At 37.2% G+C, this 27,260-nt stretch overlaps 1 protein-coding gene across 3 annotated transcripts; it reads right to left on the bottom strand.

The window, feature by feature from the left end:
• Nucleotides 1–713: 713 nt before the first annotated feature.
• Nucleotides 714–19,882, bottom strand: inavab (innate immunity activator b). 3 transcript variants are annotated; one of them, XM_067587658.1, is made up of 10 exons: nucleotides 19,609–19,882; nucleotides 11,835–11,950; nucleotides 8,035–8,168; nucleotides 6,251–6,373; nucleotides 5,928–6,159; nucleotides 5,688–5,741; nucleotides 5,087–5,381; nucleotides 4,093–4,248; nucleotides 3,142–3,850; nucleotides 714–2,239 (listed from the first exon to the last, which is right to left on the bottom strand). In XM_067587658.1, exons 2-10 carry the CDS (start codon nucleotides 11,887–11,889, stop codon nucleotides 2,144–2,146), a joined length of 1,854 nt encoding a protein of 617 aa, XP_067443759.1. In that variant the 5' UTR covers nucleotides 11,890–11,950; nucleotides 19,609–19,882; the 3' UTR covers nucleotides 714–2,143. The 3 variants fall into 3 exon arrangements, with proteins under 3 accessions (XP_067443759.1, XP_067443761.1, XP_067443760.1); XM_067587660.1 differs by having other exon boundaries at nucleotides 4,093–4,245; XM_067587659.1 differs by lacking the exon at nucleotides 19,609–19,882 and adding an exon at nucleotides 14,416–14,658.
• Between the last annotated feature and the right edge of the window lie 7,378 nt (nucleotides 19,883–27,260).

The following is a 27,260-nucleotide window of genomic DNA, read 5'->3' as shown; positions in this document are numbered from 1 at the left end:
GGATGAAACATTTATTTCTTTCTGTGCTCTCATGCGGTTGAATTACATACAGTACATATTCTATGTCAGACCTGCTTAGCGGCTTCCCCTTTATTGTAGTTTCAAAAGCAGATTTGTACATTTTAAAAAGTGCCTATCCATGAAAGGCTACACAGATATGATGATATGATAAATATGCTAATTCAAATACATTTTATTTCAATATGTCTTAAGTTTGCATGACTGTTAACAGTAGCTATATATGAAACGTTTGTTCAAACACTTTACTTGTTGCACAAAAGCTTCTCCAAAACAAGTCATTACATTACTTATTTCCTTAATGCCATTAAGCCATTTCCTTGATAATCACCTCCATTAAGAACACACCTCTCAGATGTGCACACATTGCAAAATCAGGTAGAGGCCAAAATGAAAGCTGTGCACAAACAGGCCTTTTTCACTGTAGCATTCTGACTTGTCATAGTAGGAAAAAAGGTGTTACTAAAAACATCAACAAGTGTCCCAATCAGTCATGACAGTGAGCCAGTATGAACAATACCAGGACCCTGAAACTGAAGCAGTTAAACTAAATTCAGCTATAATTAATTGTATTATTTACACCTGTGCTTTTCCTACTGATACATGTCAAAATGTCTTCTGTAAAAAAGGCCAATAAAAAGCTTTGACATTAGAATGACGGCTCACGTGACGTCAATAAATGAACCTCAACAATATGCAAACATTATTCTTTATTTACTTCCACAGGGAAAACATTTTCACAGATATCTTAACAGCAACATTACACTTAAAACTACTGTAACTGGGAAAAAAAAAGATAAATAACAAAAGACAGTTAAAAAAAAAAATGCTCACAAAGTAACATGATTGTGGTCTCTTACGTTTATACAAATAAACACAGTCTTTACTGCTGCTGGATTTCACAAACTCAGTCCACGTCTTCACTGATTTCAAGTCTGACTTCCCAAATTTTGGTCCAATGGTGCAAATCATAATAAATTAACAAATAAATAGATCACTGTGAGAGACGACTCAGTGTGTAGCTATAATTGAACTGACAGTAATTTGCTCTCATTCTCAAATGATCTGTCATCAAAAGCTTGTTTGGTTGAGATGTGGACGTTTTTATTGGCAGTGTTTCAAATACATTTCAGTACAGCTCACCTCAGAGTTTGATATGAATTGGTGCTAACAAAAAGTTTGGTCTGTAGTGATCTGCTGTCTCAAACTCACTCTTGTTCACCAACACAGACCCTGTTAAAGCTCATTTAAATTTCAATTTGACACGTTAATAGCTGCCAAGCATCAAGACTTTTGTCTTAATGTGCTACTTAGTATCTGATGTGAGTAAGTTAATATCTAGTTACAACTAGTTAGTAATTCAAGTTAAGAGGCACAGACACACGTTGGTATAAAAAGCCAAGTTTGCCTCCAAAAGTAAATGATTAAGAGGACAAAACTGGGATTTTAAATTTAAGCAGCTAAAGTTCATTGACTCAATCAAGGCAACATTACACACAAATGTACTTAATCTATGAAGTCTTAAAAAGGGGGATATGTTGATCATTTACATTATTATTTACATTTACAATTGATTCATTTCCTTCATACATGCACTTTATTCCCTAACTGCCAAACTGCAGAAAAACTCGAGACACACATTTGCAAGTCAAAAACAGCGCTCAATAATGACGAGTGTTTATACCCTTTTCAATTCATCACATTAAACAAGCATTAAACTCATTGTTTTGTTTGTAACTGTTAGTACAAAACAGCACACAGAGAGTGGACAGAAACAATAGGTGCACTTTACAGTAATGTACTCCAATCTCATACAGCAGCTCCGTGATCAACTTTGTCTTAAAATGTTCAGTTTTTTGTTTAATTTTTTTTTAGTTTTTGAGAATCTGTCAGAGAGATGTTGATTCCACATTTGAGGCCATAGTTTGTGGTGTTTTTGTTCTAAAATTGCATTATATTGTAAGATGTTCAGGTTTTTTCATCCTGCCTCCACATACAGGCAGGAGAGAAAACAGGACACACTTTCATTACAAAAGTTCCTTTATCCAACTCAGTTTTCTGACTACTTAATCCAGCTGCAGCCTCTGAGCTCACATGTTCAGTTTGGAGTCCATGTTTCGTCTCTTTACAGTTGACTTACATAGTGGGAGCCGTCTTCCAACCCAACCCAGTGCCCTTGAGTGTCATCTGCAGCTCTTTGGAGAGCCCTTCTTTGCATAACCTGAAAGTTAGCAACAGGAAAAAACAAAAATCATACACAACCACGGTTCAAATGTGTGTCAAAAATAGTTAAAATGTAAGAGATGAAGCTAATTTGGTAATATGCCAAAGTATCTGCAGCTTATTCTCACTGTCACAGTGAGATTATAGTATTGGTGTTTAGTTTGATAGTATATCTACTGTCATCTGTAAATAGTCTGGGTTTGTAATTCATATTCTGCTGTGACAAACAGACTATTCAGGACTTAACGTCTGAATTCTTCATAACTTGAACTTAATATAAATGAACAATAACCTGCACATATGTTCACTTTCGCTGGTTGATTCTGTAGTTTTCCATTATTGTTAAAATACAAAACACATTTCTGCTGCACCCAGTTGGACTTAATCTATGATCTTTTAGAGACATGCTTACATTTAAAAGCAGATTGAAAGTAGGGAAAGGTGTTCAGATGCTTAAATAAACTGAAGTTGTGTTGTTTGTTGTCTGAATTGTGCTCCAACAGCTGTAGGAGGTTTAAAATCAATTCAAAATCCATTTCACACCAAGTAAAAACTAGTAAAATCCACCCTTGTCTATCAGGTAAGGAAAGCTAAAATATCACAAAAATGACACATTTCCTGGACAGAAAGTATCCTACAACAGGCTACTTAAAGTGTAATTTCTCTTCTCTTCCAGCAACTTAAACATGTAACAAGCAACTATTTTTCCATGTGTAAAAAAAATCACTTTGGGCAGATAATTTGCGAAAATGCGATGAGAATAATCCATCAAGTAAAAATAATTTCCTGTAACTAATTATCTTTATCTACTTCAACTTCTTGTTGCAGTAATTTGGGCTGACAATGCTGGATGACAGATTGTTGGACACACTGTAGATAAAGACAGTTTTGTCAGCTTACCTGTTCGTGGTACTTCTGATTCTGGTAGCAGGGTGACTCCCGAGCTGACATGTTTTTCACTCTGACTGCTCCCTGCCTGTCAAGAGAACGAGCCCTGGGAGTTTTAATCTGACTGCGCCAGTGCCACGATTTTAGCTGTTCATTCACCACTTGTCGTGGGAGGCCACCGGAACGGTAGTGTGGGTGGTCCCATTGTGCCGGGGAGGGGGAGAGTCTAATATCAGGGGGTAAAGGCCTCTGCGCTCTCTGCAGGGGCACAGCAGCCTCTTTGTACCGATAGTCATATCTGTTGGAAGGACAAGGAGCCTGTTGGGCGTAATAGCTCCTTGTCATGTCCGCATCAGGTGAGTAGATCATTTCCTCGTTGTAATATTCGTGAATACTCGGACTAGACTGGTTCCGGGGATTGTGGTAAAAGCCAGTGCGTTGGAAGAGTTGAGGTCCATAGCTGCCAACTGGGCTAGAGTGCGGGAATGCAGACTGATACTGTTTGGGCAAATCACAAGGCAATTCCTGACACGGGGAGCTGGTGTAAGATGTAAATGAGTGTTCAGAGTTGCTGTCCTCAGAGCTAGCAAGGTTTCCATAATTCACTGTAGGAGGAGGAGTCCCTGGTAAAGTTATCGCATATTCTGTCAGTCGCCTCCTTGGACCTCTGGTGCGACCGCGCTCCTTTTCTGGGCCAAATGAAGAGTCAGGGTTGGATAACCTGTGCAAACCACACAAGAATGTTACAAATCAAGTATTTTAACACACCTGCTCAGCTAAGACACTGCATAAATTTAACTTTTAAATATGTACATTTCACAGATGTACAATATCCCTGTTTTTCTAAATAATTGAATATATAAAAGTAAATGATATCTCTGTGATTGGCATTTAATTACAGGCTTAACCTAGGTGTGCAGCTGGTGACACACAGTCCTGCAGATATGTCTGAGGCGTGGCTACCTGAGGGAGAGTTGTCTGTGCACACGCATCTCTGGTGTGGAGGGTGCGCTGCTGGACTGGGTGCGGCACAGTCTCAGATGGGAAAGCTGCAGCGGCAGAGCAGAATGCGCCAAACAAGCCTCCAATGGTGGCAACAATTCAGTCTTGGCTGGACTGCTGAACACACATAGATATAGTTTATGGTTTTTTTTATATAAAACATTTTAAAAAGTTTGAACATTGAAAGAAAATGCAGGCTTTGTTCATGATAACAGACATAAAAAGTAGAAATCCCAATTATAAAAAATGTGACCTAATTCACAGAACTGCAGGGTTTTGACATATTCCAAAAGCAGCTATTAATTATTGATTTTCAATTATTTACTGTACACAACATTAATCTATTACTGTCAAAGGGGAACACACATTATCACAGTCTTTATTATAGTAATCATCTACTGGACAATAAAGCCTGAATTGAGCTTCTGTGCTATAAATTACTTTAAGATTTATGGTTCTGTCTGGGCTTTAGTCATTCATTGACTGTTGTAGCATTACTATAAAAGCAGATGGCAGTGTTGCACATTCATAAACAACACTGATATCTACTTTGTGACGGGCTGAAACAACAGTGATAAAGAGGGTTTGTACTGGAAATGACTTTGCAAGATGAGGAGGATCTATCATATAGGTAGATTATAAATGTTTGTCTTTACTATCAATAATAACAACTAGCACAGGAACAAGGATACAAAGCAGCCAAAATAGACAAATCAGTTGCTACGGTGTCTACATAGTTACTATGTACAATAACATTTTTGGGTGTTACTAATTCACTTTGATCTTAATCCAACTAGCACCACTTCACTCAGCAGCTTGTTAACACTTCTAGCAGCCACAAAATCTGCATTTCACACTGCTTACTACAATCCAAGTCTCACAAACCATGCTTTTCTTGTCCAAACTAAAAACCTGAGTAACAGGAAAAGGAGTCATGATGGATGGTCCCTGTTACCTGGTGTTGCTGGAGGAACGTGACTTCTTGCTCTTCTGGTATGGTTTGTCAAGACTGGACTCTGTCCACGGAGAATGCTGGATGGGAGGAGGGTCGTATGTGGGGCTTGAGTTTAGACTCAGCGTAGAGTCGAGGCTCGGATGGGGAGACTGGCACGGGGTCAGGGGCAGTGGCTGTGGAGCCACAGATGGAGACAGGCAGGAGCCGTCTATGGAGGACAGAGAAGACACGGGGAGCGGCTGTGGGGGATCTGTCTCTCCTGGATAAGGCAGTCCTGAGGACTGGCTCGTCACTTCTAGAGAAAAATAGAAATAATACAGCGTATGGTACCTGAAAGTTATTTAGTGTCAATACGCGTGCATCTCTTCTACAGATTCTTTGTGTAATTTTTGAGGAAGCATCTTTTAATAAGAGAAATCACTGTAGTATGCAAGACAAATACTTACTGGAGTCACATTTGCACATATATTACGGTTAACTGGTCACATGGCAAAGATTGTACAGCTTTGAAACAGCATGAAATTTGTCTTGCTCTCGCCTACACTAGATTGAAAACAAACAGCTTTTCTACTGGTAGAAACTGGGCCAAGTTAAATCTTACCTTCATCTTGAACTACAGAGTCAGACAGAGAGCTGTCATCAGATGTACCCAGATCTGAAACACAAAAATTCATATATGAGCTATCAAACAATCACCTCATTTTTACAAACTTATGATTCACCATGAATTGTTCTCTACAGATAGTTATCATGTGAAAATCAACTAATTTCCTGCAAGGATCATCATGAAAGGGATTTGGCATCAAACTATGTTCTAGTCAGCTGACCGGGCGTCTCTCACCTTGTTGTGTAATATTAAAAGCAGGGAGTGGTGATGATCGACCGTGCTCCAGTCGCAGGTGAAAAGCCGCCTCTTGTAGCTGCTTGAGTTTCTTCTCCTCTCGTTTGCACTGTTGCAAGCGGCTTCTTTTAACAGCTTTACTCAGGTGGTCTTCTTCGCAGAGCTTACGCGCTGCCTCGTATATCTTCATCTGCAGCGATAACTCAGCATCCACTAAATTCAGTTCTGACTCCTGTAAAGGTTATGAAAGAGGGATAGAGGTTTATGTATTGTTTTAAAAAAATAACAGCCTCACATTCGGTCAAATGCTGCTTCTACTGTACCTCTGCTCCTCGAGGGATGCTTTGTTCATCCAGTTTAAAAGCAGCACCGATGCGTCTGCGAATCTGCGGCGGCTTCTCTCCTGGCAGTAGAGGATAATCTTTTGGCAGCTGGCCTGTCAACTCCTGAACGACACAGATAACATCACAAATCAAAATTTTTCACAAAGAGACATGAATCTGACTTAAAAGTTTATTTTTCTGAAGACAGACTTGGTGAAATGTTTAATACAAATGCATCTTTTCAAACACTAATAAATCCTGATGTTTAGTAGTTCAAATAAAGATAGACACATCTCCCCAGAAAATTAATTCAGCCGTGTCCATGGCAGTTTTGAAATGATGTACAAGTATCTTGTTCTGTTCTCCTTACATGTTGAGACATATAGGTTCAGAGAGTCTGTTGCACAATTCTGCTTTTACAGAGATTTCCTTTCACAACACATTCTTTGGGTTTCAGTTTCTGACTGTAACAAGTATCCATGTCCAAACCAAACCCCGAGCATGACAACGCACGGCTGCCGATATCATCAGAGAACAGTCATAAAAACTGTGTTTCATTGAGTCATTCCCAGTCAGCCAACTTTGCAGACGGACTAAAACGTCAATGCGGCCAATGAGCTTATTTGTGCTTTTGTCACAGAGAGAAGGGAGAGGCATCATGTCTCCCATTATTTCACCTGAGCATGTCCCAACAGGAGTGCCCAGCCCGAGTGTCAACAGCAAAGAATGATCATGGTCCTGGGATTTTACCCTGGAGCACTGAGACATGGCAGAGACACTCTCAAACCTGAGTATGTGTCCGCTTTCGAAATGACTGTACTTGATTAATGTGGCACTTCTTATGCTTCATTTGACAATTCACAATGAGAGGGAAAATGAGATGCAGGAAAGACTGAAAATAAAGGGGGGTGATGTGTGACCGGTCTCATGCTGCGTTCAAACCCAGGTAATTATGGGAACATTTACATGGCTTTAGCCGAACTGAGCTACTGGGAAACCTCCTCAAAAAGTATGACATATAAAACCATTTAAAAAAATCTAATTGCAACCACATTGCATGTCCTATTAAGTGTATCTGAAAGTGGAAAATATTTGTATTGTTGACGGTGGAAACAGCCAAAATAATGATGTCACAAACAAGAGGAGGATGTATTAAAAGACCTTTTGTTTCAGTTGCTCCCTGTCTGACATGAAGCACTGAAATGAATCCAAATATGTTAAAAAATAAACTAATTTGTCTCTTTTATGGTCTTACGTGCACACAAAGTCACTGTTTTTGTTTCGCAAATCTCCAGTCTCCAGTGCAACCTATGACTGTCCTGTGATCTGGTATTAATCTGCTGACTCAAGTGTCCTGTTCACACTCAGTAGGAGATTTTAAAAACGATCCCAAAACACAAGTGTGGACAGAAAAACCTTTGATGCAGCAGCAGCAACAGTGTGGACATGGCCGAACAAGTCTCAGAAATGTCCCCTGTTGCAGGTTACTTTGTTAACCTGTGGTAACGTGTGTCATCAAACATCCTGCACTAAACTACCACACCTTTTATTCCTGTATGAAAGGTGCTGATTCATACACAACATTATGAGTACATTTTGTAACAGCTTGCCTTATGATGTACTAATTATCTTAGGCATTTGTTTATGTAAGACTAATTTAAACCTCAACATTTTAACGATATTAGACTGCTATGATTATGTAACTCATCTGCTCAGTGACATGTCTGTAAGGTAAATTGTTAGACTTTAGTCTATCAGCACATTTGTAGATTACAGTCACTCACAGCTTCTCGGATGCAGAGTTTCTTCAGCTCCAGTATGCAGATCTCTAGCCGGTCCTGGAGTGCCTGGTGCTTGAGCTTCATGGCTCGCGTGTGTGTGGTCACATCCTTCGTGTGGGATGTTGGGCTGTCAGAGCCTGAGTCATACAACGACAAAAGAAACAAACGTCTGACATTATGCGACTGAAATGTGACTGTTGCACATTTCTTACACACAAGACTTGAAGTGCAAATTTAAATGAGAAATTACTAAGTTAAGCAAAGCCAAAGCATAGGTAATCAGTGGTGCATTTCATTCAGTAAAAGCAAATTAGGACTGCGACTAATGATTACTTTCAATCAGTTAATTGATTCATCGTTTTGTAATTAATATGAGAGGTGCTTTCAATATCACAAGTTCCCAGAGAGCCCAAAGAGAAATCTAATGAAAAGCTAATTTAGCCTGATTTATAGTTGAAAAACACAAAGGAAATCGATTTACAATAATAAAATACAAAACAAACAACAACAGACAATGATCTTCACACTGGAGAGGCTAAAACTAGCAAATGTTTATATTTTGCAATTTATAACTGAGCTAAATCATTAATTTATTACGTACAAAAGCAAACAGTCATTGATTAAATTTCTGACGGTCGACTAATCAATAACTCCTCTTTCCAGAAGCATATATTACATACATAGTACAAACACTGAGATGCCAGTTTATTTGGTGCTCCAGCTGAGTGTTAATGTAATCTGATACAGTAGGTGTGTCATAAATGCTGCCTTTATGAGGCTTATCGCGTTCAGTTTCTGTTGACGCTGTGTCGCAGAGGTGTTGACCCTCTCTGGTGCTTTTGGAGGTTGAAACTAATGGTGTTGATTTGCATTACATTATACTGAGTGTTTCTAATGTTTTGGACTGCAGCTCTGATGTTCATAATCAATTAATCTGATTATTTTCTTCATTAATTGTCTATAAAATGTCACCAAACAGAAAAAAAGTCCATCCTACGTTCTCAGAGCCCATAGTGACGTCTTAAAATGTCTAAAACCTAAAAGATATTCAGAAAATATTGTCATTTTAAACCACAAGGAATATTTTAAGTCTGCTTATAAATTAATTTATGTCGTATAAATACATGTCGGTCGTGTTTAAGCTCATGTTGATACAACTGCATTAATCAGTTTATTAATCATTCGGTCCAAATTAATGACTGAGCAGTTAAAACAATGCAGACATTCATTGAAGTGGAAAAAAACAATATCCTGAATCATACACATCCCTGAAGCTGATGATGTTCTTTGTTTTGATATTTGCCAACTTCTATTTCTCATTGTACATCATACTATGGCATCATATACTTTATTATAATATGCTTCATAATATTGCTACAAGTCTTGAGGCTATAACAGACAACACAATGGTTAAATTGAACAGAAAACCTACCTCTAGTTTTTATCGTTGTTTTCATTGGCGACACTGAAACTGCAAAATAAGTATCAGGATCTTTGTAACTATAAACAATGTGTGAGTGTTGGATTGGTGCTGTCTGTAGCCTTGGTGACTAATGACATTAAGATTAATCTCAGGGCCATGGGAGTGGCTTCAGGCAAAATGCATTGAGTACCACATACCTTCAGAGATTATTAACAGAATCCCTGCAGGTACTGACAAACATCGGAGGTGCGACAGGAAAGAAGTGTGACAGCACTACAATAGGGCAGAGAATTCCTCTTCCTAGAGTGACAATGCCTCTATTCTTTGCAGATGGACACTTTCTCATTGTATAGAGCAGACATCACGTGGCTCAATTAAGACACAAGGAATGTCAGAAAGGCCAGAACTAATCAGTAGAAACTACGGGGCGTAGCAAAAACAAGGTTGGCTGCTTGTTCTATGACGCTGCTACCATATGGGACTGGGGGAGCAGACGGCCTTTAATGAAGTGGACTGAGGCAAGTCCAGAATACTGACTGACTACAAAACACAAAGAGCAACATATCTACAAAGCTGCAATTAACAATTATTCTTGTTGTTGATTAATCTGTTGATTTGTTTAATTAATTGTTTGATCTATAAAATGTCAGACAAAAGTGGAAAAAATGGCCACATCGACAGATTCAAATTGCTTGTTTTGTCTGAACGACAAACTACGTTAAAACCACAAGAGAGGAAACCAGCAAATACTCACTTCTGAAGCTGGAAAAACTTTTTTGCTTTGAAAAATGACATAAATGGTTTACTGATTATGAAAAATTGTTGCTGATTAATTTTTGTCAATCAACTAATCCACTGATCATTTCAGCTCTAATATTCACACACAATGTTAAATCAAGTAAAAGGGCTGAATTATCTCCTGAATAAAAAGATCATTAATTGTCCTTTTATGATGTGTTTGGCCATTTGAGAGCAAACCTGAATCACATCAATTCATCACTTTTAAGCTTATTTTGCGTTGCATTCTCCATGTTGTGCAGGAAACGGCGACTAATCTGGCAACAAGTCACAATGGACCACATGCATGTCAGACTCTGCCTTCAGAGTTTTCACATGACAGCTTATTTTCAGTGGACGTGAAAACAAATCAAATTTGGTGAAGGTCGGGGCAGGGGGTAGATTTAAAAATGTACATATTTTATTGAGAACATATTATATTATAGCAGTAGTAAACAAAATAATAAATTTGAAATAAAAGAGGTGAACTGTGTCAGAAGATTTATGTCTGAATTTAACAACTGAAGTATACAATTAGTAGACAGTCGTACATATTCAAGGTTGAAATAGTGAAGATGTTGATTATTAAGAAGAAGGAATAACAGCTCTGTCACATGACAGATAACTGAGTCTGAAGGAGTCAATAAGCTTTACTATTTATGACCATCGCCACAGGCATGTTAAGTGTTAAACTTTCGGACATTTTAATCACACCAGGGCCCACAGTCACTTACTTAGTTTGTCATAAACATTACAAATATCTTTACATATATGCTTTGTCCAAACTTAATGGGGTTTTTTATTTGTCTTCTGGTTAAGGTCTTCTGAAAAGCAGGTGCTGCGATAAGATTATCACCGGTTGGGTCGGACTAAAGTGTGTGCTTAGTTTCAACATCAATTTAGGCCTCTAGCTAAGGTCTACTAAAAGGCTAAATGAGCTTGAGTTTTTTTTTTTTTTTTAAATGAATGTGTGCTTAAAAACCAGGGTGTAAGACTCACAGATTTGTCAATATTTATTCGAAGTCTGAATGGAAAAAGAACTTTTTAATAAGCGACTGTTTAAACGTCTAAAATGAGTCAATCCCACTTTCTGTTTTGCAGCCCAGTGTTCCTCAGACACATTTGGGCGACCAGCCACATGCAGTCCAGTTTGCCTTCTACTAATTTCAGACCATTATCACCAATGTAGAACTCTAATGATCACAATTTAATGCAGCCAAGCACCAAACTGCTGCTATTTCAGGGCCAGGAAAATGTGAACGTGCACTCCATCAGACTGTGGTTCAGGAGGTAGAGTGGGTCGTCTACTAATCAGAAGGTCGGTGGTTTGATCCTCAATTCCTCCAGTCTGCATGTCAAAGTGTCCTTGGGCAGGATACTGAACCCCAAATTGCTCCATTGGCGTGTGAGTATGTGTGTGTGAATGGGTGAATGTTGGTATGCGTTGTGAAAGAGCCTTTAGGGGTCGACAAGACCAAAAAGGTGCTATATAACTGCAGTCAGTTTTACCATTTACCATCACTCAACAGAAAACCGGTTACCATTGAGACAATTGTGCTACTATTTCCAAAATGCCTGTAAGTAAAACACAAAAATGTTTTACCTGAATGAAGGATGATCCCGCTGTCCGTATCACTGATCTCTCCGTTGCCTTCCATAGACGTCAGTAGATTGAGTTCCCGCTGCTGTTCTTCAGATAATGTCGACACTCACGGTGTCCTGTGAAGTATGATTCAGGGAACAATCAATATTTTCAAGCTTTTTTCAAGTCTACATTAACCTGAATGTCACAAAAGCGAGAGATATTCAGTTTCACTTGGTGGACAATTTCCTTAATCAATCATAGAGTATTAAAGATGGTGACGACCGATCATGATGGTGGTGAAGCCTCAAATATTAACATGAAGTAAACAGCTGTTTTCAAAGATTGTTGGTGTATTATAATATCCAACAAAGATGTCAAACTTCATCAAGAAAAAGAAAAAAGAAGATTTTACTGAGTGAGAAATATATTAACATTCCACATTGTTTTACTGTAATTTCATAACTATTTTCAAACCAAAACAATCGCGCTCAGAAAGCCGCAGTGTTTATAGGATTATAAACAGGAAATACAAAGAAATACATAGGATGAGTAGTTGCATGGATGAATGAGTCAGAATCCATAAGCCAAACATCATTAACACAAGCTTCCCAAAGACTGTGTATTACTTCATGTGACCTGCTGCTTGAATGATTCATGTGTGACTTGCCTGCTTGACCCCTCAGTCAGGTGTAATCATAGTCTCCCACAGAATGAGTACACATACTGTACATGTAGCCAAGTCTAGGGTGTTTCCTGTGACTGCCTGTTTGTTAGTCTCTGATGTCATGTGATCGCCACTATCTCACTCCTTCTGATAAAATGTCTCAGTACAAATGAGCCATATATATATATATATATATTCAGCTGGTGTGAAACTGCTGGTTAGATTATTAACTAAAGTGAACGCAGGAATGTGACAGTGGTTGCATTCCATCTCACGGGGAGGGGGGGGGGGGGTCATCCCGGTTAGCAGTAGCGGTGCTCATTGTTTAGAGGAACAACTTGATGAGGCAAGTTCATGAGCTACAGCACATGTTACCTGTTGGTCCAACAACACAGTGACATTCAGGAATACACAGATCTGTAAAAATGTATCCCATTGTCCTCCTGAACATGACCTGAACATGACCTGAACATCCTCCACACAGCTCATATGACTGTGACTGTCCATTCACACCTCCAAATCACAGATAACTGGCTGCTGTGTTTCCCAAATTAAGGCGAAAACAGTTTTAGTGCAGCACACTTAAATAACAACATGCTACAGTGTTGTAGCTTGAAAACTGAAACATAAGCTACAGTTTGCAGAAATGTTCACACAATCTATCTGTAGTATCCACTGGCACCTTCTACATACAACTCTGTATTGTATTTGGCAGGAAGTAATATTAATAGATTCACATAATGGTCACTGGGTCCCAAAAACTCTATTATATTTTTATTTATGTCTACACAATAGGAAACTACAAGCAAGAGATGGTGTATAACCGATAAGTCCTTAGAAAATTAATCAGCAACTATTTTAATAATGTTGTTTCAGTAATTATTTGAGCAAAAAAGTCAAATATTTGATTGTTCCAGTTTCTCAAATATGAAGATTTGCCTTTTTTCTTTTTCATATGTGAGACAGGTATCTGAATATCTCGACATTTTAGACTGTTAGTCAAACAAATAAGCAATATGAATGCCATTTTCTCCTATTTCTTAACATTTCATAGACCAAATAATTAAATCAATGAATCAAGTAAATAATTATCAGCAGATAATCTATAATGAAAATACTCATTAGTTGATAGTATAAGGATCACATTGCTGATCAATTTGATACCAATAATCAAAACGGCACCAAAATAAACCAACAAATGCGATGATGTAACAGTTAATACATCAAGAATGTCAATTTATACAACAATTCCCAGAAACACTTGCTCTACCTTAAAAGCTGTCGATCATGTGTCTCTGAGTGTTTTCAGTTCCCGATCAAGTCCACTACTCACTGAAATCCCCTGAAAAACCTGCAGCCGCTCAGTCCCTGCACATGGATGGAGCCATGTTTTAAAGGAAGGGAACAGAAACTACTAAAGCAGTTTGATGCGCTGTAGATGTGCAGCGTCTCACCATCAAAACTTTCAAAATCAACTCTTGATACCAAGCAGCAAGCAAAACATCTTTCTGAATAAATGTTTAGTCTGACATGTCTGTTGTGTTATATTTTCCAATTTTCCTTTTTTTTGAATAGACTACAAAGGACACAAATACAAAAAATACAACCACTTACGGTTGTTTTCTTTAGGATTTGAAACTTAACATACACATACAACATAAAGGGGTTGTCCCTACCCTGAAGGTACTCAGAAGCTGAGCAACAAAACACTAGCTGAAGGCATTTCCCCCCGTTATTGTAAGTCAAGTGTCAGTTTAAGTACCACAGACAAAACAATCACATTAACACTGACATAGTTTGTGTATTACAGCAACTCAAAAATACTATTAACACAATGACAGACAGTCCACATAAACTCAAATGAATTTACTCAGAGGACACTAGATTAATTAAAAAAGACATATAAGAAACACTGAAATGAAAAAATGTACTTACTTAATGAAAAAAAACAAAAAACATAGAAAAACTGTTAAAATCCAAAGAGTGAAAACTGTCCCTCAGATTTCCCGACTTGAGTGGAAGTGCACAAAACCCGAGCCGTGTAGAGTCTGGACAGGAATGAGAGACTCGCCCACTGAGAAAGAAAGCGGCTGCCTGCTGAAGAGGAGTGGCCACAAACAGACAGAGAGGCTGAACACTTGAGTCAGTATCATATAACTCCGTTCTCCCATCTGAATCTGAAACTGTGTCAACAACAATGACCAGGATACTGAGAAATTATTTTTACACTCTTTATCAGTGGCCTAATAGAAAAGCACAATTAAAATGAAAATACGACACAATACAACCAAAGGTTTGAGGCTCAGGAGAATAAACAGAAGGCAATGTGTAAAAAAAACCTCTAGTATCTATTGTTTTACAATAGATACTAATCATGTTTGGCTGAATTTTAGCAGTTTAATTATTGTTTAACTTGACTGAGTCAATCATGCTTTCGTCACCTATAACAGACGACACTATGACTTGATAGCTGACTGTTGATGACACACAATTACATCAGTAAATCATTGCCAATCATTGCGCGTTCAAAGATCAAATATCTGCTCATGCATGTTTACTACCATCTCCTGGTTCAAAGGGCCGGTAAAAACCGATAATTACTTATGAACTTATAAACATACAAGTTTAGATGTTCATATCTGAAGCATCTGAAACTTCACCGCTTCTCTTCCTACTTCCAGACCACCGGTACTGAGACCCTGTCGTTTTTCTGTCTTTGCTGAAAAGAGGGAAACACATGGCGGTGGGATAGTCCGCATGATTTACAGACACCCAGAAGCAGCACCTGCTCCTGTAACTGCATGGTTCGCATTCATTCTGGATCTCAATATTCATTTTGGCTTTCCAGGAATGTCAGTGCCCAGACAAGCCGAAAAAGGTCCAGCAATTCCCAGACACTCAAGAATCAGATCTCAAATGACACGGCACCGGAAAAAGCAATGAATTGCAATTATTTGGTTCGGTGACTTCTACATTTAGCTTTCACAGTGTGAACACAAGTGGGAATATTTCACAAATACCAACCGTGTAGACAATTGTGTTGAAATATTTCAGGCATAGTTAATTCAGTAAAATATGAGGTCTGACTTCTTGTGTTGTGCTTCATATGTTGGGTAAACTGTGAGTTAAAGCAATGACTGAAACACTGAGACATGCTGGCAGGCTGATGGTATCTGCAGGTACTGGCTTATCACAGATTATCACATGTTTGCAATCTTTAGCAAAATACTGTGCCGGCCTTGTCACACCACCTCCATATTGATAATTGTAAGGTTTTAAAGCCAGGAACGACATACTAGAAGCTGATGCATTATGGGATTCATCAACCACCGAAGGGCTTTGTGTTTCTAGTCAACTGGTCTTTCTTTAGTAGGGCTGCAACTAACAATTATTTTCATTCATCTACAAATTCTTTTTTTGATTTATTGTTTAGTCTATAAATGTAAAAAAGCAATGAAAAACTGTCTATTAATTACCCAGAGCCCAAGATAATATCTTCAAATATCTTGTTTTGTCTGACAAACAGTCCAAAACCCCAAAATATTCCGTTTACAGTGTTGTGAAACAGAGAAAAGTAGAAAAGTAGTGCCAAATATTTGATGGTTTCAGGTTCTCAAAATTGTTTTTCCTTGTCATTTTCCTTACATTTTATTAAATTGAATATCTTTTGGTTTTGGTCTTTTGGCAACCAAAATAAAACATTTTGGTTAAAATTTAATGACGTCATCTTGGGCTAATTTTTCCACATTTTTAAATGTTTTATAGACCAAACAACTAGTCATTTAATCGAAAAAAGAATAACCAATAATGAAAATAATTTCTAGTTGCAGTTCTATATAAATTGTTTCAGCTCTGCTCTTCAGAAACACCAACATCATGGTACGAGGCCACAAGTCAGCTCTGTTTTAACCTGATACATTTAACACAATTCAAAGATAAACACATCAAGCATCTTTAATTTAAGTAGAGTAATTAAAAATGCTTCCGAACAAGTTTAAAGATCCCCTCCAGACATGTATTAAGACAAATAAAAATACTCTGCTTGGAACAATATTGTGTGTCTGATTTGTTTTTTCCACGAAAAAGTGCAATTACCACTTTAAATTCCTTAAAATAACATCTACTCCCTCATTAAAAATTCCAGAGTCTATAGATATGCAAATTTATTTCAGTTCAAAAGTTGAACTACTTCACAGAAGATGTTTCCTGCTTCACTGTAAAGTTCATTCTCAGTGTTTGTGCAAAGGAGACTTCAAGTTTCCACATCACACTTATGTAAGTTGAATATTGGACCAGAATTGGCTTCAAAACTAGTTGTGATGTCACAAATCATGCTCCTGGGTCCTTAAAACCAGATTTTCAGTGAGCACAGAGAAACTTTCCACTTTCAGCAGATGAATGTGAAAACAGCCTTCTAGTGTCAAACTCTGCACATCCATCATTCTGTACAGCGAAGCTCAAATATTCAACTGAAGGAACAAGAAGAAAAACACATTTTTGAGTGAGGAAGGACTTTTAATTAATTAAACCTTGAGTTATTCATAAACTTGTAAGTTATTAAAAATAATTAATCAAATGCCGGAGCTACAAAAAGTGTATTATTTGGCTCGAGACCACAAAACCTTTTGTTGGTAGCATTTAATTAGCTACTCTACCAACACCTTCATTAAAATGATGGACAGAATGACTCAAAGAACAAAGAGTTGGGAGGAAAGGCGGCAGGGAGGGATAACACCTTCCAACTACAAGTGCTTGTATAGTTAACAGAGTAAAACAGCAGCACTTTGTGTAAACAGGCTGTGTGCCCAGAGGCTTGTGAACCTAAAATCAGAGAAGTGCAGTCATGCAAATGAATAATAATATCCTCTGATGATGGGAAACCAAAGTTACACAATATTATTCCAACACTGATGGCAACAGTATTGTAGCTGCGAAACAGGAAATAATCACACACACACACATTTTAAAATCCAGTTAGACACAGAATCGTGGTGTGAAACTTCAGTAGTGCTGAAGCTGCAAGAAATTAGTTTAATCACAGAGTTCCTCTACCAGTAACATAATTACTGAAACTGCGCAGGTGGAGGTTTTAAGTCCAACACGCTCGCTGACGAGACAAGTCAGCCTGGTTAAACGACTTCCCTCTTACACCGCTGTACGACACAGACATGCGTCCAGAGAAGAAGTAACCAGTTGGTGGATGTCATGGTTGGTTTATATAAACCAGAAGTCCCAGAGAGACAGAGAGACGGCTTTGTGTAGGCAACACGGCAGCTGGCAAAACAAATTCTTTAAATATTCTTGATTCCTTTTATAAGTGTACAGCTCGACTACTGCTGCCAGCGTGTGGAGCCATCAGCTGCCAGATTTACACATTTACCCCTCAATATAACATTGTCTGGTTCTTCCACCAGGTGCAAAAAGATTGTTTTGTTGTAATGATGCTTAAATCAAAGCGGTGTCATTAAAAAGTCCTATAAAGTTGCACTAATATACTACAACCCCTCAGGCTTTTAAAGGCAAACAAAGCAAGCTGCTGATTCCCTCCCACCGTCTGACTGGTATCCATCACTCTGCTGGCAGCCGGCTTTAAGCTTTGTGTTGCCTAAAGGCTGCAGATGAGAAATAAATACAGTATCTCAAATGAGCATGTGTGAAGAAAAGGTGTGTCTGATGTGGATCGCTGAATTAGAAGTATGTGCACCACTATGTAAATGAAAAACCTTTCCTGAACTGTGACCAAGCCCTGGATTGTGGCTGAGAGTCAAGACAAGTCTAAACACTAGTACTCCCCTCACGCCTTAAGTATCTGTATATTAATTTTTAATATTTATTATTTCAAGAGTCCATGTTTTTATGGCTCCACTCTGTAATTAAATGGAAATATTTCAGATGTCTTGTGCATCATTTTAGACCAATTCATCCAAAATTTAACCTCATAGATTTAGTATCTTTGGAAACTTTAGAATCTCCGATAGATGTTAAAATTAAGTTCTGTGGGTTTGAACAATGTTTGGCTGCAGAGAGTGACCTAGCAATGACTGTCCCACCGGCAGGTCACAGAGGTTTCAGGGGTTAAGCCACTTCTGTCCTCTTGCCCTCAGGTCAGTGTTTAGGAATGTGTAGACGGCAAAAATACTTCAACAGACAGCAATCACAAACCAACTAATGGGACTATTGCACTGAAGAAACCCTTTGTAGAGATTAAATATGAAAAATGTCATCTTTGGATAAGATGTGGGCGTGCTATTGCAAGTTATTACTATTATTATACCACCATTAAATAACAATACTGAATGTAAATGCATCAAATAGCCCTGCAACTTGGATTTCATTGTTCCTCTCACATTCGTTGTCTTTAAAATGTTGTGCCGTTCTGTTAAAAGAGGACGTTGAAAGATTATTACTTCTCTGCTGGTCAGTGCAATCAGATATGTCTTTATGTAGTTAATGGTACTTGTTCTCTTTTATACAGATTGTCACATACCTTAAAAAATGGCCAGAGACTTTCCATGAAGCCCATGTTAAATATATAAAGACAGATAATAAACTCACTGGCATTTGGAGGAAGATAAAATAACTAAAAAAATGTCTGTTTCAGTGTTTACCTTCATGTTAAAGTTAAAAGTGCTGTGAAAATCTATAATGACTGTTAACTTGCCATAATGGCACAATAAATACACACCTGTTATATACATTAGAGACACTGTATCTATGACAATACAAGTAGATTCACACAATAAAGACAAACAGACTTGACAATCTCTCCATTAACGTCCCATCTGTTAGTCCAAATGTCTGGACCAACTTGTGAGTTAAAGAGTCAGGTATAAACATTTCCCTGGGGACAAAAAGTAAAGATATCTTGTGGTATTTATTCATACCTTTCATTCAAAAGCTCATCCAGCTTCATAGAGGTGCTGGGCCCCAGCTTTGAAGAGTTTGACAAAGTTCAGAAACTCGCTTTAGTGGTGAGGAGGTTTTTTTTCTTTCTATTAACCAAAACTCTTTGCACTTACGTGGTTTAAAAGGCACAATAAAGTTCAAAAGCAGTGAATAAATAAACCCACTACCCAAATGCATATACACTGCTCGTTAAACAAACCCTATAATGTAATTTCTTCTTACCTCAGTAGCCAGTTAGCCCGCTAGCATCGTGCCTCATCTGCATCCATACAATCTGAGCTCCAGTGGCTCACATTCTTCCAGATATGAGCTGGAAGTTTCAGTTTGGTTACATGGATGAAATAACAGAAGAAAATCACACAAAAGTCTTTAGGTTTCACCTCTGGTCTCTAAACGAGTGGATACAGTAAAGCCTAAACACTAAAGTTAAGTGTTACTCCTCAAACGCAACTTTTGCTGGAGAGGCTACTTCTTGAGCCCAAGTAAAGTAAAGCAAAGCGTGTTGCCTTCATGTGCTGTCGAAAACACGGCAGAGCTGAAAACATCACGTGTTTACCATGGCAACCGCGTTTCTTACACCCGATCTGTAAATGGGGATGGCCAATAAATCAATTTAACAAAGTTAATAATTTAATAATGAAAGTGGTCAATACAACTCAATATTTCTATTCATTAAATTAATTTAAGTGCGTGTTTTATAAATGTTTTTGCTGTCTGTTCTTCTCCTCTTGGGCAGAATCGTGATGTACCACTTGATTGTTAAAACAAAACAATAACTTACATCTAACACAATCCTCCGAAGGGTCAAAATGCTATTACAGTCTTCTAGTAGTACTTAAAAAGGTGTCCAGTTATATTTATCATTATAGTACTGGAAGTTACGAGCTAGAAAGGGGTTCGTGAATGGCGCATAAACCATCCACTTCTCCGCAGCTGTGTGGGCGGTTTACGGGCAGAGATGATGCAAGTCAATCTCAATTATACCCTTTTTTTTACTGGATATTCAGTGGATTTGACGTCAAAACCACTTATTTATTTTTAACGTGGCCAAAGTTACACATGTTTGGACTGAAGAGGCACAGCATGCATTGGAGTAGCCCCAAATAAGTGTTGTATCCTCTCTGTCTCAGCCAGTAGAGGTCAGCAGTGTGTTACACAGACTTTTTAATCCTGTAGACCATGTGATCTGCCACCCAGGGACCAACACACACAGTATCATGTGAGCATGGACCCATTTCAGATACAATTAATTAAAGATGTTAGTAATAAACTACAATTTAATGTTTTATAAATTTCTATACTGTCTCAACCTCACTGACCCAACAAAGGAATCAGTAAGTAAAGAAGGAACAAAACTAATCCAGACTAATCCAGAAAAATAGGAAAATAACACAAAAGTATCTATCTTTGACTTCCTTGTGAGCATAAATAACATCATTAGTTTATCATTATTGATTAAAATGTTAATCAACATTGTAATCTTGCCTTCACAGGCAAAACTTCAGTTTACATATATCAGAATTTAAAATAAATATATAATTCACCGTTCTTTGCTATAGACCTACTGTACATGGCAGTACTTTTTTTACAGCATATTTGTGAGATAAGGTGATGACCTTTAGCCATTCACTCACAGAGTACGTCACTGTGAAACAATATGACTTTAAAACCTTAATGACTTTCATTATTAAAGCTAAATTATTCACTTCTGCTGTGCTGAAGCCAAATTAACGCTTTTTTTTGAGTCTTCTAAGTGAGTCATCATTTCAGGACATACAGTACATTGTGACCAATGGTGGTTAAATGTGTCTTAATTCATGAAAAGTAATGAAACTGATCATCACTTTAAACACGAAACACATCATAATGTGAATATGCAGTGTTAGTTATCTATAAAGTGCAAGAAAGCAAATTAATATTAACAGTGTTGATGACGTCATGTTTCCACACGTGAAGCTGTGAGAAAATGAGCTTTAACTTGTGAGAAGCAGAATTCATGTAAAATTTCAGTTGTTTTTCAAAAAGTAAAACACATTGACGGCCGTGGTTTGGTTTGATTGATTGAAATTACAACACACTTGCAATGCTGTATAATCTATGAAATTGTTGAATTAAAAATTATATTTTTTTATCATAATGTGACTATATATATTTCTAATTTTAAATATTCTTCTACATTTCCGATTGACAGAGGATCAAGTCCTCATCTAAAGGTAAACAAAGTCTTTTTTTTTTTTTCACAAGTACCGCCTTCTCAATGGGCCTCTTGTCAAAAACAACATTAAGCCACATCTGTCTCAGTGGTTTTATTTTCCAGGCAGTTTATGTTGTCAGGTTGTCATAAATAAATGTAAAACCATATTCCTTTGACAAATTTAATGGCACTTTCAGCTGTATGGAGAGAGGTTCTTTGGGAAAATGATGCATACTATTGTACTCATGGTTCATTTGTGTTCCGATGAGGAAGTTTTTGTACAAACCTCTTTCTCGTCAATGTAAATTAAATCCTGCATAGCAGATTCTGTTTCAGCGAGACAGTAATACGTTTTTTTTAAAACACTGACACAGGAAAAAAAGTAGGACACTTCTCCATATAAATGTCATCAAAGGGGCCAGATGCAAGTTTATTTTCTCAGTGAGCTACTTTTGTAGATCAAGTGTAACTCATGTACACTACAGTTTTAAAGAACAAGGAAACCACAGTCAATCACCAGAGGATCTGAGAACTGCAGTGTTGGCATACACCCTCTGTATGAAACTCCTACATGGTGGTTAAACAGTGAAGTAAATATACCACACCTTTTTGCAGTATTCATTTATCTCCAAATTCAGTGCAGCTGTACTTAGTGCTTAGGGAGGAATATTCAAATATCGTGACAATATTTTGTGTGTGACTCTCTGTGTTTTCATATGCTGTGTTTAATGTAAAATTTGGTGATATTTGTGCTGAGAAAAATGTGAATATGACAGCTGTGCAGGTGAAGTTTTCACTAATTATTGTCACTCAGCTCCAACAGTCCAATATGATCAAAAATTGTCACCTTAGAGTCACCTTAGAGATCAGGAAGGTTGGTACATTTTTACAATTAATTATTGTGTGTAATCCAAGAAAAGCCCCAATCTTCTATGATGTAAATATATCAATATAGCATCAATATATACTCACCGGCCACTTTATTCGGAACACCTGTGCAATCTAAATCAAGATTCAAGAATTTGTTTATTGTCATTTTCTTGTATATTTGCATACACAAAAAAAGAAACGCTGTTCCTCCCAGCCCACAGCAGTGTAACAACAACAGAAAGGATAAAGAAAGTACATGTCTCGGTTTGATGTAAACAGCTCTTGCATGTAAACAAGTGACCAGCACTGATGAGGAAGTGAAATAATCCATTTTGCTGTCCAGAGAACATTAAGCAGCATGATTGTTGGAACTGCTGCACTGAGCCAGGCTAACTGTCTCAGTTAGCCTGGCTCAACGTAGTACTCCTCCATGCTTGCCCTGCTTCCGAATCCTGTCACATTACTTTCAATGTTTCCTTTCCAGTGAAGCTCCAGGCAAGGCCGTGGTCTCCTTTGGGGCCATTGGGAGTTGCAGACTAAATGTGCTCAGCTGATTTAGCTCCCAGCCAGTATTTCTCATAGCAAAAGTCTTTGTTATGAATGTTCAAAACAAACTGACGATCATTGACATATTTCCCTTGCACTCCACACGATGACACAGACGTAGTCATGGATAAAGACACTGCATGGTCAGAACCAGAAGAGGCCGCCGCAAAAGTCAGTCGCACCTCTATCAAACCAGTTCATGGAGAGAGAGAGAATACCACCAACAAGGACCCCTTAATTTCTCCTCTTGTCTTCACAAAATAACTCTAGCTTCCTCAGTGCATTTTCTCCTTTGGAAGGTTGGTATCAGTGGCAAGTAGCAGATAGCAGTTGACAGCTAGCTAGTTGTTTTGTTTTTAAAAAATATATTCAAAGATGATATTTCCTCTTCTGTTCTTGCTGATTAATGCTGTTACCTCTTCTTTAGAGTCTTTTCTGAAGATTATTTGAAGGTTATTTTGCAAAATGTCCCACTTTTTAGGTCCAAGTTTAAGATGTATTCAGGAGCCCATCTCTGGTGCAGCAATCCAATACAACAGCTCTGCCATAAATTTTACATTTCTGAAGCTTATACATTTTCATTTTTTTGTTGACATTGTCAGAAAGGTGATAATTCTACTTTGTGTTTATTATTGAGGTCGTAGTGGGTGGTGGTGGACTTGAGTGCATTATATTGAATGGTGTTCCTAATATTTTACCACCCTCATGTATGTTAATGGAATGGACAAAATATTAGGAACACCATTCAATCACCTTATCACCTTTCTGACAATGTCAACAAAAACTGAAAATGTATAAGTTTCATAAATGTAGAATTTATGGCAGAGCTGTTGTATTGCATTAGATTGCTCAGGTGTTCCTAATAAAGTGTATATCTATATAGTATATATCTAGCTGAACCTTGAGGTTTATGAGTTTCATTTTAGTTGAATTGTGGCATTTGTAATTTTACAGTGATTTCATTTCTCCCCGAGCAGTTCATAATATTCAGTTTACAAGATGAAGACATTCACACTCGAGGAGTATGACTGATTTAGTTCAGAAAATCAGTTTTGGAATGAGGCTCACAACTACAGAGGACCTGCAGTACTACTGTGGGAACATCACAAGTTAACAGATCAACAGAAACTGACTGACGGCAGAAAAGTTTGATAACACTAAGCACCAAGGTCACACCTTTCACTCTGTGTATGCCAGACTGACAGAATAACTGTCAGGTTGTTAAATGCATTTATTCTCATCATGCCTTAACTATTAAGCTATTAATTTAGAAATTCAATTTTTTTCTTTTACAAATGCAAGTACTATTATTATTAATCATTCCACTGTTAATTATTTAGAAATTACAGTGTGGATTCAATATTTAATTTAAAAAAAAAAGTTGAGTTGAGGGTAATTGATGATAAAGATTACATGTAAAAGTGCCATAATGTATTTCTTTAATATCTTATAATGTCATGCAACATTTACACTAAACATGTTTGCAGTTGTTATTTAAAGTGTACAGAAAATATCAAGTAAATCAGCCTGTCACTTTACATTTACAGTAGCTTTCTTTGAATTAAGCAAGTTAAATAAACTCTCACCGACTCATAAATGTGATCCAAAAAGCCTGAATATTCTAAACTGGCTGTATGTACAACATTTAAAACATCTGAAAACAACTAACGTCATTGTTTCTTTCATTTGTGTATTTTAATCCCCTTCAGCTTTAACATTACTCTCACATCAACACTGATGAAAATACAGGACACGTAACTTTTGAAATCACAAACCAAGTCCTGTCAATTTTGTGAAAATAATTCAATAAGTTGTATAAAAAAAATGAATCCGTAATATTTTCTTAATCTTTGAGAAGCATCCCCAATCTGTTCAGTTCACAAAAACAGTTTGGTGGTTTGGACTCTGACTAAGTCTTGTTGAACAATACACTAAACTTCAAAGCCACCAGCAGCTGGCAGGCCCCTGTCTGTGAAGTTTGTTAACCGCTCTGTTCTCAGGGCATTTACATGCCATTCTTATGAGCGCGATACATAATCACCTTCAATATTTAGCCTTACAGTAATATACATATTTTTCACACATTTAGACCGTTTCTTTTCAATTTACAACAGTGAGAATAAAGTACATGTATTTCACCCAATATAAAATACATCTGGAAAAAGATTCGTTAAAAACTTAACCTAAAAAACACCAAATTTAAAATGTTATCTAATAGGTTAAAATAAACATCAGAATACAAATTATGAAAAAACTGCTGCAAACAGAGATCGTCTTACGCCTATTCATTTGTCTGCTAAGTTAGAATAGATGTAATTCTGTTACCATTTCTACTGTCTCTTTAAAAAAAAAAAACAGTGATTGCAACAACAATAAATTACCACCACCTCTCACCTCACCTCTCTCACGCTACACTACTGCTGTTTATTACATTGCAGGATTATTTGTGATACTGCTGAAACAATGTTGCGAGAAAAGACGGTCAACTGCTTTTTCAAGAATTAGGCGGGAAAGTCCTGACCCTGTGCACCCAGAGCCTGGCACCTAACCCGGTTTCCTCCATTGTGAAACCATCTGATTCATATCACATTTACAACTGAAAAACAAGTGGGCACCCATGAACATTTCAACTTTCAAATACCAACTTCCCCTTGTAACGCTCATGTGAATACCTTTGATTTCTGAGAAGTTAGCAGTGTGGTGGGCCTTTGCTTTATTATCAAACTGCCAAACGAGTTCTTAACAAGAGACAATAAAAAAACTGAGCTGCCAGTTGTTTATGCCTTTGTTTTACTATAAGAGGCAAGTTATGGCTCAGAGGCTTTTGCTGAGCGATTTACCAGGTAAACTTCATTTAGGTTTAGGCTTTCCGACATTACATGTAAGAATTTCTACCCTCTGCCACTCTATAACTTGGTTCCTGTTGCAGTTGTCTGCGTTGGTGGATCTTTGGGTTGCCAGTTTAGTGCCTCTTTGAATGAATAAGTGTTACTTTACTTTTCTCTTTCTCACGCTCCTATTTTTGTTTTCTCTTGGCAAGATATGAAAATGAGATATTAGAAATTACCTCACATTTCTCACATGCAGTTATATATAACATATCATAGTTACTGTTGTGTTTTTCATAAGATAAAAGAAATGAGCTACGTTGCCTTCATCAGGGATGTACAGGCTGGCTTATATGATTACTAATGTGACTATCTACAGTTATGGAAATACCAGAAAATTTTGTCAGTGCTACTTTCAAAAAATGTCATTTTTGAAAAGCAGTTTGTATTCAACACATCGTTGTGCAGAGATGGTTCAGAGCAGATTTTTTTTAAAAACACACCATATCTGTTTTACTTTTTTAGTTTTATCCAGATAAATTGTATCTCATTAGCACAACACATGGCCTCAGTCATGACTTTCTTATTGTGTTATCTAATCTACATTTTAAAGAAAAAATATCCCTTTAACAACCAAAGCTAATATTATTTTTTAGTGCATTATTGCATTATTACACCAATGCTAGGCATGATTGCATTAATATTGAGCATTTGTGCATAAATGTCAATTATTGCTTTAAAACATGTAATAACTGGGCACTTTTACATCAACACTACAGGCAGTACTGCATTAGGAAATTGCATTAAATGTTTAGAGTCCATGAATTGGATCATTTGAAATACAACATAATAGTTTATTATGCTGACGATATTCTGGGGAATCACTTGTTCCTTGTTGTGAGCTGCAGAAATATCAGTTACAAACAACTACAATGTTAGCTCCAACACATTTATAAAAGCTTACTTTAAAAAAAAATCTCCACAAACTTGACTGAAATTCCCTGAACTTTATGTAACATAATTTCTAGATTCAAACACAGTTGAATATTTTTGCTAAAAACACGATCGTCTTGGCTGCAGGACTATATCTGCTATGGTATGGATGCCTTTTCTACATCAGCACTGTTGAACGAAGCGAATGCTCATTTCAGACCAGAAGTTCACTTGAAACTTGCCTCATTGCACTTTATTATATGAGTGCAACAGCTCAAATCTAATATTGACAAAGGTAATATTTATCATCATTAAAAAAGGAAGTTTTGTTTCAGTGGAATTACTGAATTAATGTGAAAATAAGAACTTCAGCATGAATTTATACAGTAAATACACAAAATAGTTTTTTTTTCAGTTTTTTATTTTAGAATTGCAACCTTATCACAACAATTAATGCATTTCTTAAAACACTATTAATGCAACAATTAACAACATTAAAGAAA

The sequence above is a fragment of the Thunnus thynnus genome, chromosome 4, assembly GCF_963924715.1.
Source record: "Thunnus thynnus chromosome 4, fThuThy2.1, whole genome shotgun sequence".
Classification (NCBI taxonomy): Eukaryota; Metazoa; Chordata; class Actinopteri; order Scombriformes; family Scombridae; genus Thunnus; species Thunnus thynnus.
This window is presented reverse-complemented; position numbering and strand designations above follow the sequence as displayed.